This window comes from Cynara cardunculus (assembly GCF_001531365.2).
Source record: "Cynara cardunculus var. scolymus isolate 2C chromosome LG 2, CcrdV1, whole genome shotgun sequence".
Taxonomy (NCBI): domain Eukaryota; kingdom Viridiplantae; phylum Streptophyta; class Magnoliopsida; order Asterales; family Asteraceae; genus Cynara; species Cynara cardunculus.
Genome location: NC_037529.1, coordinates 4,523,853 through 4,542,775, shown reverse-complemented (window position 1 = coordinate 4,542,775; position 18,923 = coordinate 4,523,853). Strand labels below are relative to the sequence as shown.

Here is an 18,923-nt window from a genome sequence, read left to right as displayed (position 1 = left end):
ATCACAGGGACGAAAAACGTAATTTACTCCATTATTAAGAATTGTGTGATGATAATAAACAAACAAAAATAAAGAAATTTCAAAAATCTCTACTTTCTGTTATAATAAAGAACTAGGCCGGGTTTTTTATACTAGTTCCGGCTTTGTTGGCCRAGGGCAAGAGGGTCATTTACCAAAACACTTATCTGATAAGATTTTTGATCATCAAAATGGTATCATATGTAACAATCTTACCGACCTGTAAACGTTTGGTAAACAGCCACCACGTTTTACCCACCCCAACCAAAAATCTAAATCCCATAACCAGATAAATAATGAAATTTTTAGGTATAAAACCTTAAATGAGATCTTAATTAAATCCGACCTTCTCACAAAGTATAAACCCACTTTTTTCTCATATGTACCCCAAGAGGTCATGAATTTAATTAAAAACTCATTTGAGAAATAAGAGATTTTTAGGCATATAACCTTAAATCCATGACTTCGGGGCCATTTACTTAAATGCTTACCTAGTAAGCATTTAGCTTCAGGAGTCAACTGCAATTTATTTTACCAGGTAAAATTGTAATACATCAAAATGATATCGTATGCAACAATTTACCCAATAAACACTTACCCGGGTAAGAGTCGTCACCCTCACTTACCAAGTAAGACTCTCGATCTTTATCATTGCTCTTACCGAGTAATATTTTTGACCCTTCTCATGTTCATCCGGTAAAGAAAATTGCCCGATAAGCACTTACCAGGTAAGCGTCTAGTAAATGGCCCCTTCCTCACGAGTACATAGTCATATTTTCTTATATAGGCCAGGTCATGAATTTAGATTAAAAACTCATTTAACGTCATATCGAAATCATGATAAAACAGAATCAGATGTTAAAAGCTGTCTTAACATAATAAGCTACTTGCCAAACTGAAACCATGAATTCAAACTCCCAATTTCCATCTTTTTTATCCTTGTTTTTTTATATTTTTTTTGTTTCCCTTTTTTACTTTCGAGTCTAGTTTACAGAAATGTTGAATATGAACAACCCCAGAGGGGCAACACCATGTTCAAATTACAAAGAATATCTTCTGTACAACAAAGAATTTTACAAGAGTTAATTAATTTACCTCTGAATTTCATTTCATGCTGGAGAATGCTGATAACCGACACCTTTGAGGAGCGCGATTCGTTGTGATCTCGAATGGCTCTGTCTGTTGTTAAGTAGATCAATATATGTTCTAAGCCTATAACGATCTGAGTTTGTGATCGAGAATGGAGGATTAAGAATCAGCGAAGGTGCTTCCACCAGAAGAAAACTTAATAAACGCACTGCTTTTGAATAGAACCCTGCTGCATTTTCAACGAAACCCATGTACTCATCCACCTGCCGAAAACACTTTCTTATTCATTTCATACGCAGATCAAACTTAATAATTCTCAACAAATAAACAGAAAAAGACTTACAGCCCCGTGTTTGCCGAAATTAAGGGCAGCCTGAAATATTATTTCCATTGCATCCGGCATCCCATCATTTCCTAAAGAAGACAGAAAACGAAGAAATATAATGGAAGATATGTTCACATCTAATATCAACTTATCATTGTGTAAAGCATTAACTTATATATCTCCTTTTGTTTATTCTTTGTTTTTGTTTTTACACCTAGTATTCTTTGTGTTTTGTTTAAATATTATTTGAGGCACACTTGCATATAATACAATTATTTTTAGGGAATATGTAATAGAAAAGATATGTTCATCTGTTTAATATACTTCTTTTCGTCTTTATAATGTATTTTGTCATAGCCACATGACTTAGGGTCTGTTTGTTAGCAGTTTAATGAGCTTAATGGGACTTCGTTCAGCTATACATGACTGTTTGGTAGTGGCTTCATGATATATTCTAGGGGAGAGCTTTATGCAGAAACCCAAGTTTTTTACAAACATGCCCCTCCCAATTAAAAACACGCTTCTTCCGTCTATACAGATAGTTTTATCCATACACAACTTAATAGAAAACCATCCAAACAGCCCCTTACTCAATTCAAAGGAACAAACCAGGTGAACCTGACAAACCAAAAGATCAAGTACCGAAGACAAAAAGGTTAGTTTAATTGTATTTATTAACAGATTGCTGGATGGAACTGGACAGGCAAGGGTGAAGTATGATGGTGAAAGAATTAGGGAAGGCTTTAGGGTTTTAATTTGACATGGTTAGTTTAGAAATTTCCCAATCTTGTCCTCATCTTTCTAATTTTTGTTCCACCTATTTTGGTGGGACAGTAAATTTTTTGTCCTGTCCTGTCCAGTACAATGTCGTGCAAATGTGGGACAAGTTCTTGTACTCTACTGTCTATGTCCCATCCTATCCTGGGTACCATGTACAAAATGCACACCACACTGTAAACAACAATAGGCATTCCAGCATAGCTTGGTAAACAAAGATGTCAAAGACTTACCAGGCTCTATAACTTTGGCAAGTTCCTCGGCATTTTCAACTTCACCAAGAAATATTCTCTCAATATGACTGCAAACATCTTGTGGAGACTTGGCAGTTTCCAGACATTCTTGGATATCAGGACCATCACGTTCCCTGTTGCTGGTCATGTTAAAAGTTGTAGTTTCTTGACATGGACTTCCTTTAATAGCTGAAGCAGCCTGTGTGTGACAGATATCCAGTGCTTGCTTCCATATTGCAAGGATCACAAGCTGAATAGAGAATGCTTCTAGCCTCCGCCCCGCCTCAATCTTTTTTAAGATAGAAATGAAGGCGATTAGTAATTAGAAGCAGCTCGAATATAGTCTGCAGATTTGACTAAAGAACCATTTAAACAAAATTCTTCCAACATCGGATCTCATTCTTACAAAATTGAGCATTTTGTAACATACCTTGTCATTCACCAACTCGGAGATGGCAGAGGCACAATCATGCAATGACTTGATTCTTGCCATGCAGTCAGTTGGTGGCTGTTCTGAAACATCAATTATATCAACTGATCCATGGGACGTCCCAGAGGGTGCGGAGCATTGACTTTCAAAGCTCCCCGTGCAGCGCATTTTACTGGCGGCTCCACCAATGATGGGTAACGGTGCACTGGATGTTGAATGAATATCCCTCAAAGGTAGAGGAGGGCTCCCTGTTTTGGACGCTGATTGGATCACCTTAGAAACACTTGCCAACGAAGATGCATCCCCAAGGGGACCAGATACTATAACATAATCCTGATCAATCAACTCCAGCGCGTCCACTGATATACAAATTAAATATATTAATTAATCAACAGTTGAAGAACAATAACATAATCAATTGTAGTTGGACGTCCATTGTTTGGAGAAAACAGAAAACATACCTTTGGAATGCATATTTACTGGTCTGTGTTCAATTGATCTCAGAGATTCTTTTAGATTCCCTTCTGACGGTCTACGATTTCCTGGCACAAAACCATTATTATCTGGTTTCTGTCTGATACTGCTATACCTGGAAGAAATTTCCATGTCCTTTGACAAGTCTCTTCTATCAACTTCAGTATCCAGGGAAAACCCATACGTAGATCTCAACGGTGACCTCCTAACATAAGACGGACTGCCATCAGGATCATTAGAATCATCATCTAGACTAAATGGTAAATTATCTTCTTGGCAATTTTCTTGTTTGTTCCTAAAAGCTGGGATTTTAGGATAAGAAAACCCATCCATTGTTCTCCGTGGCCTCCTATCTCTGCTGCATATACCATAACAATACTTATTAATTATTATGCAGAAGTTATGCAACAAAATGTCTTGATAACTGAAAGAACCACTTCAGCCTAGATTACCTTGACAATTCATCAGGTTGTGTTTGAGTCAAGTATGGGTGTGTAAAGAACTCCTCAAATGTCAACCTTTCCACTGAGCATCAAAATAATCAAAATCAGAATTAATAGGGCGTCCGAATAGTTAAGCAATTGAGTATCAGCCATGACCTAGATGACTATCTTCTGTTGCCTTTAATAATTATATTATTATAAAGGGTAGACTTGTCTGATCCTATGATCTTTACCAAACATAAAGTTGACATAGCATGAAGCCCAAGATCATCTACTTAATCACATTGAAACCGGGAGCTACTTCCTCAATATCAAATAACACAAACCATCTAAGAGCGGATGAAGGATGAATTTCAATAAATATATATCCCCAACAAAGTTAGGGAAATAGTATCAAGTTATGACATGCTCTAGAAGCTTTAAAGCCTCTTAGTTAATAGCCTAGTATCAACTGCCAATATATCCCAGTTGTTCTTATATTAGTGAAGTACATTAAGAAAATAACATATTGGAAGAAAAGGGAAACCTTCTCAAGATGACACCAACGCATGAAAGTCACTTTGTTACTTAGCAAGAAGAGTTAGAACCAACATAAACTATCCCAGTTTCACTGTGACAGTGCATATTGGATTCAACACGCACCCGATTCTAATCCAAGCCGACTATTATTAATTTATTTTATAACTTTTTACATGATAAACTCAATAGAATCCGTATTTTTACTAAATCTTGATGAGGGCAATCATGATATTGATGAATTCATTTTGACTTTATCATGATGATGACGAGCTTTTCATTATACCCATGCTCAATTTCTTTTAGATAATGAWTATGATTTCTTGCCCTTTTATGTCTTTTGTTTCTTTTTTTATATTGTTGCACCATAATTATTTGATGAATAACTGGTATGAGTTTATACCTCTGTTTTTCCTCCGCCAATTTATCTTTTATTTTATTTAACATATAATATGTTTTAAATTATATATAACATGTATAATATGCAGCAAATACATTGTGGCATTTCTAAAATCCTGCACCCAAGCAACCGTTATCAATCGCCTCTGACACACACCAGTTCCTTGCTTCTAAGATTTCTGTTATGACGTGTCTAAATTGCAAATACCTGGATTTTGTCGCAGTAATTTCCGGCATAGATCTATGCACTCATAACTTAAGTCCTTTACGTCTGGAGGAAACTGCAGTTCAGTTGATTTCATGATATTTTGAAGCAACTGCATGAAGGGTGAAATAAGAACAAGGCATAAATAATATTAGGTCAGATAGTTAACTTAATTCATTATAGGAAAAATCTAGTCCTTGAAACCAAACACCTGATAATGATACAAGATGCATAAACCTGAATTTGATTGTTTCCTGTGAATGGTGTTCTCCCTGTTACAAGTTGAAATAGAATGGCACCAACACTCCATAGATCTGCCTGTGTTTCAATTTCTACGTTAATATTGCAGATAGGTCATAAGAGAACTAAACTAAAGCAACCTCTGCATTGTTACAGCAAATAGCACCTTGGCATCATACTTATGGAGCTGCATTATTTCTGGTGCCATATAAAGCGGCGAACCACATAAGGTTTCTGCAAGGCCTCTAGGTTGCAAGGATCTGCAAATATAATTAGATGTTATTTTCATCTAAGAGCTATTACGCATGGTGCATGGTCATATTTAATGCTGGAATTATTTTACCTTGCAAAGCCAAAATCTGCGATCTTCAATGTTGAATTGTCATCATTTGTAGAGAGTAGAAGATTCTGCTCAACAGATAAGACACATAAGATATACACATAAACACTAAAGTTGAGATAGGTGTGTGAACCAGTCAAGATCATAATACTTGACCAGGGGTCACTGTAATTCCAAATACCAAATAAAACGTATTGTATCCACTAACAAGGTTATCCAGACAAATAACTACTTCCGTACAAAATTCGGGATGTAAAAGTGAATATAAATTTTAGGATCAGAGGTTCAGAATTGAAAAGGGAATTTAAGTTCTTATGCTTAATGTATCCTCATATATCAAAAAGAAGCTCCAATGTTCAACTAATGGAAAGATATCTTTACCTTTAACTCTCAATATCTTTCCAAAATACCCCTCCCTCCTTTTCAGCCTACTCTCTCTCTCTCCCTCTCTCTGTGTGTTTCCACGTTCTCTCCTCTCTATATCCTTGTTCATTCAAAATCGAAACTGACAAGACTAAATCAGTAATCAAAACCACCAACCCCGACTAAGCACGGGAGTCCAGCTTACTATGTTATTTCGAGTAGATCTGTGGATATCTTTATGTGCTTTCTTGGGGGTTTTTTCTTGGTCCTGCGTTTTTCTGCGTATTTATGAGATATGTTATGCTTGATAAGGGCCCGATAGGAGCTCAATGTATGTAGAAAACTTAGATTGAAGACGACTCTCGATAGAAGCTCAATGGTGCTCAATGGTGATGGATGGCCGGCGATGGTATACTTCAAACTTGTTATCGTCTTGGGGAGTGAAAAGTTGTAGGCTTCATATTTTTTCCATAAGAAAAACTACAAATAAAATGGTTTCATTTTTATTCATCGCACTTGTATTAGCCTTTGCTTTCATGGGCATTTATTTATCTAAACAGTTGAAAAGTCAAAGCACATAGGCCAATTATGTACATGTTTCAAACTAAAAGGCTCCAACAAGCTTTCTTGCATGAGAGATGGCAGTAAATTACCTCATATTTGCGGAAAGAAAATCTAAACTATATATTTATATAGGACAAAACTCTCACACAAACTCCTCATCTTTTGTGAGGCTTGAACCCTTGACCTCAAAGGAGGTTAGAATCTACAGGTAAAGCGAGTCAAATTTGCAAATTCATATAGAAAGTGAGACTAAATTCACAAACAAAAGCAAGTTTCAATATATTCCTGCAGATTATTGGTTGTATACTAGAAAAATTCAAACACCATTATTGTTCTAAGAATTACAAATCTATATCAAAATATAGAAGTAGTGTGTCACACTCGTGCTTCTTTATGAACCTCACTGGAAAAAAAACACCCAAAAGCTAATGGTCAAGCAACATCGAGCACAATCAAGCTCCTATTGAGCAACCATCAAGCTCCATCTCTTTCAAATAATTTGGAGAATAAAGAAAGAGAAAGAATGGAGCAATCTTTGAGCTTGAGAAATACTCCAAAGCCATTTTCGTTGTTGGATCATCATAACAGATACCACAAGCAAAACATGAGCGATTTTGGTTTTGGTATTGTCTTCAAGATCCTATCTTACTTTTGTTTTTCGTCATTTTGGTTTCAGTTTTGTCTTCAATTATCCCATCAACTGTTTTCACATCGGATTGCATAAGGGTTTTTTTTCTGGTTGCCATAGGTTTGGGATAGAGAAAGATAGGAGAAAAGATGGAAACAAAAAGGGAGGGTGAGGGAAATACTAAAAGGAACATATTTATGGGAGGGGTATTTTTGTAGAAAAACATATTTTTCCACTAGTTGAACACTGGAGCAGATTTCTTATATATAGGGGGTACATTAATCATAGAAGCTCTAGGTTCCCATTGAAAGTGGTAAAGTTCACCAGAACTATTTTTATTAAACAAACCATAAGCAAAATCTAATGTTTTATTGCATTTGCCTCCTTTCCTCTAAAAGTGGACACCATGCCTTAGGTTATTCAAATATCCTATAACATTCTTGACTCGGAAGATACCCATTTTGACTATTGGAACCAAGGACATACAAAACAAGCGTACAAAATCTACTTTCTAGTATTAACCGCATAGTTGAGATGATTAAATCCAACCATAATCAATGACTCCATGCAAGCTAAGGGCATTTAAAATTAATGAACATCAGAAAATAAAATTCATTGTAAGCCTAGCATAGGGAACCTTGTTTGGACATAGGGAACCTTTTGTATTTTAGAGAGCATCTAAAAATAGTAAAGAAAAGGTAGTATTCCAGAAAGCATTAGGTGGAACGAGTCCATCTCTTAATTGCCTACACATGGGTAAGTTGATACTTAAGTAGATGCAAATGCGCTTGTGTTGCATTGAAATACGTAAAATGCAAATATTTTTTTAATCATGTAAAGCTATAATAATTAAAATTTTGATACCATACTATTTTGATACAATTACTTTTCTAAATAACTAGTTTCATTGTTACATCAAGACAATTGACCTGAAAGGATTGAAAATATTATCTCCATGTTGAGAAAATTCAATTAATAGATGCTTAACTTTTCAAAACTCTTAATCTACTGATTATTTGCTAATTGAAGGAGGTGGAAAATAATTACTTCTATAAACAATTAGCACGTGTAAATGTTGGTTCTACATGAAATACAATGAAAACATTTACACCTCCAACCTTATTGAAGGTTATAAAGTGTTCTTTCATCAGTCAGCTACACAATCACACATACATAGCCTCTCTGTTTCAAGTCTCTTCATCAGTGCAAGAATGTGAACCAACAAATATAACCATGCCTTGTGCAAAAGAGTATATATCCTCATTTCATACACATAGAAATATCACAGTTGATAAAAATTGGCCCAGAGGTACATGGGTTACCGGTAGATCCCAACCTTCCTGCGGTCAAGGGGTCAAATCTCACCAAAGACGAGTGTGGGAGTTTTGCCTTACATAAATATTATATACTTCAAAAAGAAGTTGATCTGACTTGTAGGATGATGAGAATCGAAATCTTTAGAACAGCTATCGGAGGAAATAAGAACACATTGAGAGGAAGGAATTGATTTAATTGAAATCAGAAATCGAAGAATACAATCGTAACTCCAGGGATGATCCCTCTCTCACAATCTCCTGGATTGGAGCCCAAGACAATGGAAGCAGAAAAATAACAGAATGCGTAAAAAAGAAAACCTCCTTCCTCTTTTATTCTCTTTCTTCTAACAACCTTCAGCCACTTTTGTCATTTACCTTTTTTGCCCCTTCTAGAATATACTTGTAATATCCTAGGTTTGTTGACCTCATCTTTAAATAATTTCAATTCCGTATCATTACTCCCCCCTTCCAACAAAGTCTTGTCCTCAAGACTTACATCAGGAAATTGACTCTTGATGGTTAACGCATCTTCCCATGTTGCCTCTTCCACCGAACTCCCCTTCCAATGAACCAGCCATTGCTCCTTGTCCGCATTGAGTTCCTTGMTTGTGCGAGTAGCTAAGACAGCCACTGGAGTAATCAACTCAGTAGCGTTTAAATCTAATTCTGGAGGTAAATTGGTGTCCACAATTCCTTGAACWGCTTTCTTTAACAAGGACACGTGGAAAACCGGGTGTATCTTGGACATGGGAGGCAATTCGAGTTTATATGCCACTGGTCCTATCTTCGCTGTGATCTGGAATGGTCCAAAAAAACGAGCTGCCAATTTCTGATGAATCCGACTGACCACTGAAAGTTGTCGGTAAGGTTTCAATTTCACATAAACCCATTCCCCAATAGAAAAATGAACCTCCCTTCTTTTCTTATCTGCATTTCTTTTCATGACATCTTGAGCATGTAACAGCTGAACACGAAGTTGTTTCAAGGCTTCATCCCTGTCTTGTAATTCTATCAACACCTGTTGAACTCGTACTTCACCCGGTATGTACTGCGTAACTGCTGGTGGCTTTCGACCATAAACCACCTCGAAGGGAGACTTACCAGTCGAYGCATGGAAGGTGGAGTTGTACCAAAATTCAGCMCAAGGAATCCACAATGACCAGGTACGAGGTTGATCAACAGCGAAACATCGAAGGTACGTTTCCAAACATCGGTTTATTACTTCCGTCTRACCATCAGATTCKGGGTGATAAGCTGAACTCAKATGAAGTTCAGTRCCCTGCGATCRAAATATCTCCTGCCAAAATCGACTMAAAAACAAAGGGYCGCGATCKCTAACGATRGATTTGGGAATTCCATGATGAYGAACCACYTCCTTTACAAAGATATCAGCTACTGTCTTGGCKGTGTAGGGATGTTTGAGCAAAATAAAATGACTGTACTTGGACAGCCTGTCAACCACCACGACAATGGCATCAAACCCCCTCGACTTGGGCAACCCGAGGATAAAATCCATCGATAAATGTTCCCAAATAGCGTCTGGTATTTCTAAGGGCTGTAACAGTCCTCCGGGAGCAACCGAGCTGGCCTTACATCGTTGACAAACATCGCAAGCACGCACAAATTGCTTAACGCAATCAATCATCCCAGGCCAATATAAGTTACCCGCTAGACGCCTATAAGTGCGATAATACCCGRAGTGACCACCAGATGCAGATTGATGAAATTCTTTCAATAAAGAAGGAATGAACTTAGAATTTTTCGGGATAACCAATCGATCCTTATAATAAAGAATTCCATTACGAACAGAATACCCCGGTTGAGCATCCGACCGAGATAAACATTTTTGCATCAGGTTTTGTATCTCCAAATCAGCCTTATGCTCTTCAAGTAAGGCAGCTCCTTGTAACCACAAAGGTGACGAAAGAATCATTCCGAAATCACCATCTTCAGCCCTACGAGACAGAGCGTCCGCTGCCCGGTTTTCTCTCCCCGGTTTATAACAAATTTCGAAGTTGTAACCCAACAGTTTTGCCACCCAATTCTGCTGATCAGGGCTAGTAACCCGTTGTTGTAGTAAAAACTTCAAACTTTTTTGATCTGTATAAACCACAAAGGTGGTYCCCAATAAGTAAGAGCGCCAGTGTTGGACTGCTAGAACCAGTGCCATGATCTCCCTTTCATACGCTGATTTGACCAAGTTCCGGTCACTTAATGCCTTGCTGAAATAAGCAATTGGTTTTTGTTGTTGCATTAAAACTGCTCCAATACCCCTACCTGATGCATCACACTCTACCACAAAAGGAAGAGTAAAATCTGGAAGAGCCAATAAAGGGGCAGTGACCATAGCCATTTTTAACTTATCAAAAGCTTCTTGTGCTTCTTCATGCCATGTGAAAGCATCTTTTTTTGTCAAATCAGTGAGTGGTTTCGCAATACTTCCATAGTGTCGAATGAACTTCCGGTARTAACCCGTAAGACCCAAAAATCCACGTAAGCCTTTAATTTGTTTAGGAACTGGCCAAGCTAACACTGCCTCAATTTTCTTTGGATCCATGGCAACCCCCGCACCGTTGATAATATGGCCCAAATATTCTACCGATTGTTGACCAAAAAAACATTTCTTACTATTAACCACGAAATGATTTTGTTCCAAAACTCGTAAGGCCACTTCCAAATCGTTTAAATGTTTTTCCCAAGTAGAGCTATAAATTAGAATGTCATCGAAAAAAAACTACCACCATTTTCCTTAACCAAGGACGAAAAATGTCGTTCATAACGGCTTGAAACGTGGCGGGGGCATTCGTGAGGCCAAAAGGCATCACAAGATACTCATAATGTCCGTCATGAGTGCGAAACGCCGTCATTTCAATGMTGTTTGGATGCATGCGTATCTGATTGTAACCGGCTTTCAAATCGAGTTTAGAAAAGAATTRGGCTCCATGCAATTCATCAATGAGCTCTTCCACCATGGGAATTGGAAACTTATCTGCCACCGTAGCCTTATTAAGGGCTCTATAATCAACACACATTCGCCACGTTTGATCTTTTTTTTTAACCAATATCACCGGACTTGAGAAAGCGCTCTTACTTGGACGAATCATTCCCAAAGAAAGCAGTTCTTGSACCTGTTTTTCAATCTCCGTTTTCTGCACATGTGGGTATCGATACGGCCRCACACAAACAGGGTCATGGGAATTGTTGAGGGTAATAACGTGATCATGAACCCTTGCTGGAGGGAGACCCGAAGGGGTCTGAAAAACGGCTACAAATTGTTTGAACAATAATTGTAGCGCCTGCTCTTGAGTAGTGGTTAAACTATCTCCAAACCGAGTATCCATCGAGGGCAAAKAAAGGGTGGTAGTATCCATACCTTCCGAGCTAAACAGCCACTGTTGTAATGAATCAAGGGACCCTTGAGATGCTGTCTTTCCTTGCAACGAAACTGAAACCCCATGAAAATTAAATTTCATCCAAGATTTCTCCCAATTATGAACYACTTCTCCCAACGTTTGAAGCCAAGCCATTCCCAACACCACATCCAGTTTCCCAGCATCAAAAACTAAAGCATTCACCATAAACTCATATTGCCCCACCATTAATTGAAGGTTAAGACATTGTTGATCAACAACAACAGTATGACCATCACCCAAACGAATATTAATTCCTGAACAATTATTAAATGGCAAAGCTAAGGATGTTACCAGTTGACGAGAGATGAAGTTATGAGTCGCTCCACTATCCACCAAGATGGAGACGGGAATGTCTCTAATCGTGCCATCTAATTTCATCATCTTGCCGCCTGGTGTAGTCGCTGCAGAAACACCGAAAAATTCCAAAGCCGCACACATGCCGGTAGGAATTTGCTCCTCATTTGGAAGAATATGTTCATTTTGAGACTCCATAAAACGAACATCACCCACATCTAATCCATCCTCGTCTTCCCCCAACAATAACACCCGGAGTTTCCCTTCTGGGCATTTGTGAGTCGGGCCATACTGCTGCCCACAGCGGAAACATAAACCTTTCTTGCGTCGCTCCTCCCATTCTGTTCGCGTAAGGGAACGAAATCCTCGATCCCGCTGAATATCGTTTGAGCCTTGGGAAGTCGGAGAAACGGAAGAACGGGAACCTGGGTACGATTTAGAAGAATGGAAACGATCCMTACTCTTGGGTAATGGGCTTTTAGCCTCCGTACGGCCCATTGGCAAGGATCGTGGCTCACTTGGGTTGAAACCGGAGCCCAATTGGTATCGGAAACGAGAGTGAGATAAAGTACCTGATGACGGACGCAACATCTCTTCCACATCCTTCGCCAAGTACATAGCATCCAGACGCGATTGAGGGCGGTGCAATCGAACCCACCGTTTGACCTCATCTCGCAATCCCGCTACAAAATACCCCAAGGATTGCGATTCTGGTAATTTGGGAACCAAGGAGAGTAAGTATTCGAAATCATCTATATAATCATGAATGGAATCAGATTGTTTGATGGTGGCGAGYTGCTCATAGGGATTTTGGATTTCTAWTCCACTGAATCGTTGAAGTAATTCTACCTGAAACTGATCCCAAGTGATACCCTCGTGAACTTGYTTAACGATGGTGAACCARTGTTGGGCGACKCSKGTCATACTCAGTTGAGCCAGACGGAGACGAAGATGGACAGGAGTAGCATTGATGTCAAAAAACAAATTAGCCTTTTGAATCCACCCCTGAGGATCAAACCCAAAGAATTCCGGTAACTTAACCTTCTTCACAGCCCAAGGTACCCCACTGGATTCATTGAGAGGAGGAACAGCTCCCCCACCAGCTCCGTTACCACTGCCGCCAGACTCGAAGAACAGACCTGAATGAGAGCTGCGAGAACCCATGCCACCACCAGCCTCGTGTTGATTGCTCTGCTGTTTCATCCACCCCAGCACCACTTGACGGAACTCAGCAGACTCCGCCCTATCCGCCTCCAATGATTGCAGAACCAGTTTAATKTCCGTAACCTCAGACTGAAGTCGCTGGAGCTGCTCATCATGTTGCTCCAATCGAGATTGTATAGAACGGGTTTCCATTAACAAAGAAGSAAAGGAAACGGCAGGTCAAAGGCAGGTCGGACCAGTGATGAGAATCGAAATCTTTAGAACAGCTATCGGAGGAAATAAGAACACATTGAGAGGAAGGAATTGATTTAATTGAAATCAGAAATCGAAGAATACAATCGTAACTCCAGGGATGATCCCTCTCTCACAATCTCCTGGATTGGAGCCCAAGACAATGGAAGCAGAAAAATAACAGAATGCGTAAAAAAGAAAACCTCCTTCCTCTTTTATTCTCTTTCTTCTAACAACCTTCAGCCACTTTTGTCATTTACCTTTTTTGCCCCTTCTAGAATATACTTGTAATATCCTAGGTTTGTTGACCTCATCTTTAAATAATTTCAATTCCGTATCATAGGACCTTTTCACACATGATTTAGGGGTTGTTTGGCAATTGCTGAAGGGTTTGGTGCAGAATGATTAAGTGGTCAGAATGATTAAGAGGCTCTCATGATATAGTGCAAAATGAAATATAAGTGTTTGATAATTGTGTACAATGAAATTAGGGCTCTTAATGGTTAAAGGGAGATCTAGGATACAAAATCGTTCAGAGGGTTTTAGAACCATTAAGAGAAAGACTTTTTTTTTTGCCAAACAAGATTCACCTCTTAACGATTCAGAGGTTGCCTTTTAATGGAACTATTAAGAGCTAAACAAACAACCCCTTACTCTCATAGAAGGATGAACAAAGAAATAAGCAATAATCCTCATAGTGTTATGGCTTATTAAAACTTTAGCTTATAGTAATTATTCAGTGACTATGTTTCAACAGTCAATTAGATTTTAACATATAGAATTAAACTATATGTGAGCATGTATTGGAAGATGGCTTATAACATAAACAGGAAGCAAATTGAAAAACTAATACGAACCTGTGGCTTTAGATCCCTATGGATGATTTGATTCTCACGAAGGACTTTCAGACCAGCGGCTGTAAAAGAGACAATCTTAATAAATTCAATCACTCACCAATACCAGTAATTTAAAAACGAAAAGAACAAGTTCTGAAATACCTAATTGCTGCATAAAGTGAACTGCTGTTGATTTGGGAATTCTACCTTGACGTCTTTGAATAAACATAGATAGATCACCTCCTTTGCAGTACTCCAGGACAAGATGTATCTTTCCAGGTTCCTAATTCCACACATGTGAGATTCAACAACAATTTCAAACCAGTTTTAAGAAACAGAAAGGTTACAATATTTAGTCCACTTCATTTCTTTTTTCAGATTGGTTTTGGCAGGTCTCCTTTCCTTGATTTGCGGATAGATGGAGACAGGACCAACAAAACAAAGATGAAAAAAAAAGAAGCAAACTGGAGTAAAAATAATAACCTAAGTTTCTTGAGGATCAACAGAAGTTACCAAACCAAAACAGACAACCAAGTCCAACCGGGACCAAGTATAAGTAGCAATATGAATCCAGGATACTGTGAACACTTATCCCAATACAACTCAGCCCAAATAAGACCTTATCCGTAACAAATTCAGGTAAGCTAAGGTGAAATAATTAGAAAAGGAAAATCATTATTAGGAGGAGCAAAGCCAAATCAAGTACTAAAGAAGCCAACAGAGATGACAGAATAAAAAGTAGAATGATTATTCAAGAGATAAAAAAAATAACCATCAGTCCAATAAAAGAACTTTAATGCAGATCAAAATGGGTAACCCCACCTGGACCACCCGTATAATCTAAGCTAAATGGGCCGTTTCCCTCCTTCAGCAAGTGCAGGCAAAAAAAGAGCATGAAGCTGAGAGAACTGAAATATAGAGAGAAAACAAAACAAAAGGGGAATGAACAAACAAGAAAGTAGAAGATCAGGAAAAGAATAAGTCACGAGGATCAGAGAATAGAGGGAGGAATAAGTAATGCCTGAAGGATGGAAAAAAGAAGGGATTCAACCCAAAAGGAATACCAGGATGGAAAGAATGCCAGGTTCAGACAGCTTTGATCTAATAAACCAAGATACATCTTTTTTTGTTACCTCACCTTGTATCCATACAAAGTTACAACATCATGTCTCAAGTTACATTGCTGAAGCACCACTCGATAAACTATGCACTGTCGCTAGCTGGCTTAACCCCTCAAGTTTTCAAGACAATTCTATGTAAATATTAATACATTAATTCATCTCACACATGCAAAATGATTTGTTATTTGGGAGTACATGGCATCACTTGTTTTCACTCATGCCCTTTTCATAAGCCACATCATTCACAAAGGTAAAACTAATCATATTGCATTCTCCTTTTCAAGCATTTAGTACCTTAAAGAGATATGTTATATTTCTTTGTAGCTCCATCTATCACCAACAGGAGAAATTTCCATCAGGACTGGATTATCAAGCATGAACCTTGATAAAAGTTTCTGTGTCCGCTTCTATTCATAATCCATTCTAAAGTGCTCACTCAAGAGCTTCATTCTATAATCCATAAGCTAAACACAACTCTATATACATCAAATATACATACGAAGTAGACTAATGTACTCTGCTGATCAGGTATTTTGTTAACCGTTCAAAGATGCTTACATCACCTGAAGATTTGTAAACTTCTGTAAGGATTTTGCCACCAAGGCTCAGGGTTGGGTTTCAGTGAGAAGGAGAGTTAAGGTGAGAAGAATAAGAAGGGATATCCACCCTTTGATGCACATTAGGATGAGATGCGCCAAGATGAGATGCACCGGATCAATCCCCGTATCAAGCATGATTCACGGGTGGGTTTGAGATTAAAGTTGATCAAGGTCCAGATCCCTTCTTACGCTTCTCACCTTAACTCTCGTTCTCACATGATCCTTCGGCCCAAGGCTCATAACTATACCCTCATGTCCTGTGTAAATTATTATATATTTTGAATGGCATGTAACATTTGAACCAAAAATCCCAATTCCAGGCCGTAGTACACAGCACTATATAACTATATCAATTAACGTCATTGTTTAAAAGCAAGCAGTGTTACTTCCAAGCCACACCAAACACCAGATCAACCTCGGAACAAATACCAAACTAATTCAGAAAGGCTGACTAACTTCGGGTAATCATATTCTAGCCAATAGATCATCCATTTCTTATGCACGCAACCATATTGAATCTACATATATACTCCATCAAAGCCAATAAAACAAGATACAGAGTGATTGATCAAGTAAACTTTAAAATTTAAAATTTGGTAACAACATTAACACAGGGATGTTCCGATTATCCAGCAGTGAATATAATCATGTTAAATGTACATATCGAAATATTCCTAAAAAAATAAAGGACGCCTCCATAGACTGACAAAAATCAGTCTATTATACCTCGAAATCCAAAAACTTTCCACAGTGGCAACCAATCAAAAACATACAAAATACTTCAATTTCATCAGAAAAGAAGTCACCAAAAAAGAACAAATCGAGCACCTTGATCATTTCATGGAGCCGAATGATGTTAGGATGGTTAACGTTTCTCAAGATATCAATCTCAGACATGAGACTCTCTTCCAACTTTTTATTGAGTTTCCCGGTGAGAATCTCCTTGATAGCAACTTCGGTGCCATGGATCTTATGCCTGGCGTGCCAGACCACAGAAAACGAACCCGACCCGAGCTGTTTCCCAACAACATAATCCCCAACCGATCGAACTCTGTACGAAGATTGAGCCATCATCCACCAAATTTATAAAAAAAAAACCCTAATCTTAAAGCATGGAGATGAACTGAACAAGATCAGCTACTGGCTGTGTGGAGAATCTAGATTGAGGGAAGAACAGATTGATTGAATGAATGATTTTGATATTGATATTGATATTGATGATGCAATTTTGGAAGTATTTTGTCTCATACGATTAATGTTGGCATGAGTTTGAGCTTCGATGATTAGATGGAGTAATCGATCAGGTCAAAAAGGGGTTTATTATATGTTCATTGGAAGGTTTTCACGCTTCCGTGGCTATTGTGTGCCGCGTGCGCTGTGCGCACCCTCCGATTCAAATCAAATAACTTCCCCTTTTAAATCTTATACGATATGTATAACTTTTCAAAAGCTGCTATCAATATCCAATAGCATCTTGTAGATAAATTTCTTAATCACTTTTAACATAATTTATTAAATATTAAATATAAAAATACTAGAATTATGGTCTGCTAATAATTTGCATTTCCTATAAATTAATCAACTAAATATAAAGTATGCTTTATATAATTTTATTAGAATGGTGCTTGTGCAATCCARCGAGATACATCTTGATTTTAATGTTTCGTTTTATATTTTGGGTCTATCAATATATGATGTTATGTGGTTTTGAGAAAAATAAAATGTTTTTATTTTTAAATTAAATATAAATTTGAATATATCATAAAATTTTGAAAAAAATAAGTGATATTAGTATTAAATTAACTATTTAAAAGTTCTCGTTTTTTTATGTAATTTATTTGATTCAAAATTTTATTATAGTTTAATTGAATTTTAAAAACTAATTAATTTATATTTGGTTTAATAATATATTTTTTATAAAGATAATAATTAGTTATTTTGTTAGAACTCAATAATTATCCTAATTATATTTTGGATTTTTTATATTTTAAAATGAGATGTTTATCCTCTATTTGAAATTTGATATTTATTCGCAGTTAGTTACACGAATTCAAACATGAAGCTTTAATAAGTTGTACTTACGCACAATTTACTTGTAATTTTGAATTTTAAGTAATATATATATCAATAAACAGTATTTCATGCATAAAAAAACGGTTTTTGAGAGTTTTCGTCAAATGTTTTATAATATAGTATATATATATATATATATATATATATATATATACACTATATTTATAAAGCATTTGACAAAAAAAACCATTTTTATGCATGAAGTACTGTTTATTTATGCATGTTACTTAAAACTTAAAATTACAAGTAAATTATATGTAAGTACAAGTTATTAAAGTTCTATATTTGAATTCGTGTAACTAACTGCAGATAAACATAATCAAATATAGGATAAATATCTCATTTTAAATATATTATGTTTAAAATATAATTAGAATAATCATTGTGTTCTAACAAAACATTTAATTATTATCTTTATAAAAAATATTTTTAAATCAAAAATAAATTACTTCGTTGTTAAACCTAAATTAAATTATAATAAAAAATTTGAATTAAAGAAATTACACAACAAAACAATAACTTAAAAATGGTTAATCTATACTATCTTATAAAACATTTGGCTAAAATTCTTAAAACTATTAAACTCGTTCATCCCTAAACGATTTCATCCCTATCCGATTTCATCACATACCTGAATTCGTGTAATTAACTGCAGATAAACACAATCAAATACAGGATAAACATCTCATTTTAAATAAAAAAAATCTAAAATATAATTAGTATAATCATTAAATTCTAACAGAATACTTAATTATTATCTTTATAAAATTTATAATATTAAACTAAAAATAAATTGTTTTATTATTAAACATAAATTAAATTATATATAAAA

General features: G+C 36.7%; 1 protein-coding gene across 5 annotated transcripts; it reads right to left on the bottom strand.

Annotated features, from left to right (window-relative positions):
• Positions 1-875: 875 nt before the first annotated feature.
• Positions 876-17,363, bottom strand: LOC112505745 (serine/threonine-protein kinase ATG1c-like). Of its 5 annotated transcripts, none has more exons than XM_025109699.1 (14): positions 17,148-17,363; positions 16,847-17,069; positions 14,461-14,581; positions 14,320-14,378; positions 5,493-5,557; positions 5,316-5,409; positions 5,147-5,227; positions 4,913-5,021; positions 3,799-3,871; positions 3,334-3,704; positions 2,873-3,231; positions 2,443-2,731; positions 1,451-1,521; positions 876-1,370 (listed from the first exon to the last, which is right to left on the bottom strand). In XM_025109699.1, the coding sequence occupies exons 2-14, from the start codon at positions 16,913-16,915 to the stop codon at positions 1,128-1,130; spliced, it is 2,004 nt and encodes a 667-aa protein (XP_024965467.1). In that variant the 5' UTR covers positions 16,916-17,069; positions 17,148-17,363; the 3' UTR covers positions 876-1,127. The 5 variants fall into 5 exon arrangements, with proteins under 5 accessions (XP_024965467.1, XP_024965469.1, XP_024965465.1 ...); XM_025109701.1 differs by lacking the exon at positions 17,148-17,363 and adding an exon at positions 15,121-15,206 and having other exon boundaries at positions 16,847-16,914; XM_025109697.1 differs by having other exon boundaries at positions 16,847-17,363.
• Positions 17,364-18,923: the final 1,560 nt, after the last annotated feature.

Coding starts and splice junctions, on each gene's coding strand:
- LOC112505745 (XM_025109697.1), bottom strand. CDS start 17,092: ATGATGGCTCAATCTTCGTACAGAGTTCGATCGGTTGGGGATTATGTT. Junction 5,228..5,315: donor TCCATAAGTATGATGCCAAG/GTGCTATTTGCT, acceptor ATTGAAACACAG/GCAGATCTATGGAGTGTTGG. Junction 1,371..1,450: donor ATTTCGGCAAACACGGGGCT/GTAAGTCTTTTT, acceptor TGTTTTCGGCAG/GTGGATGAGTACATGGGTTT.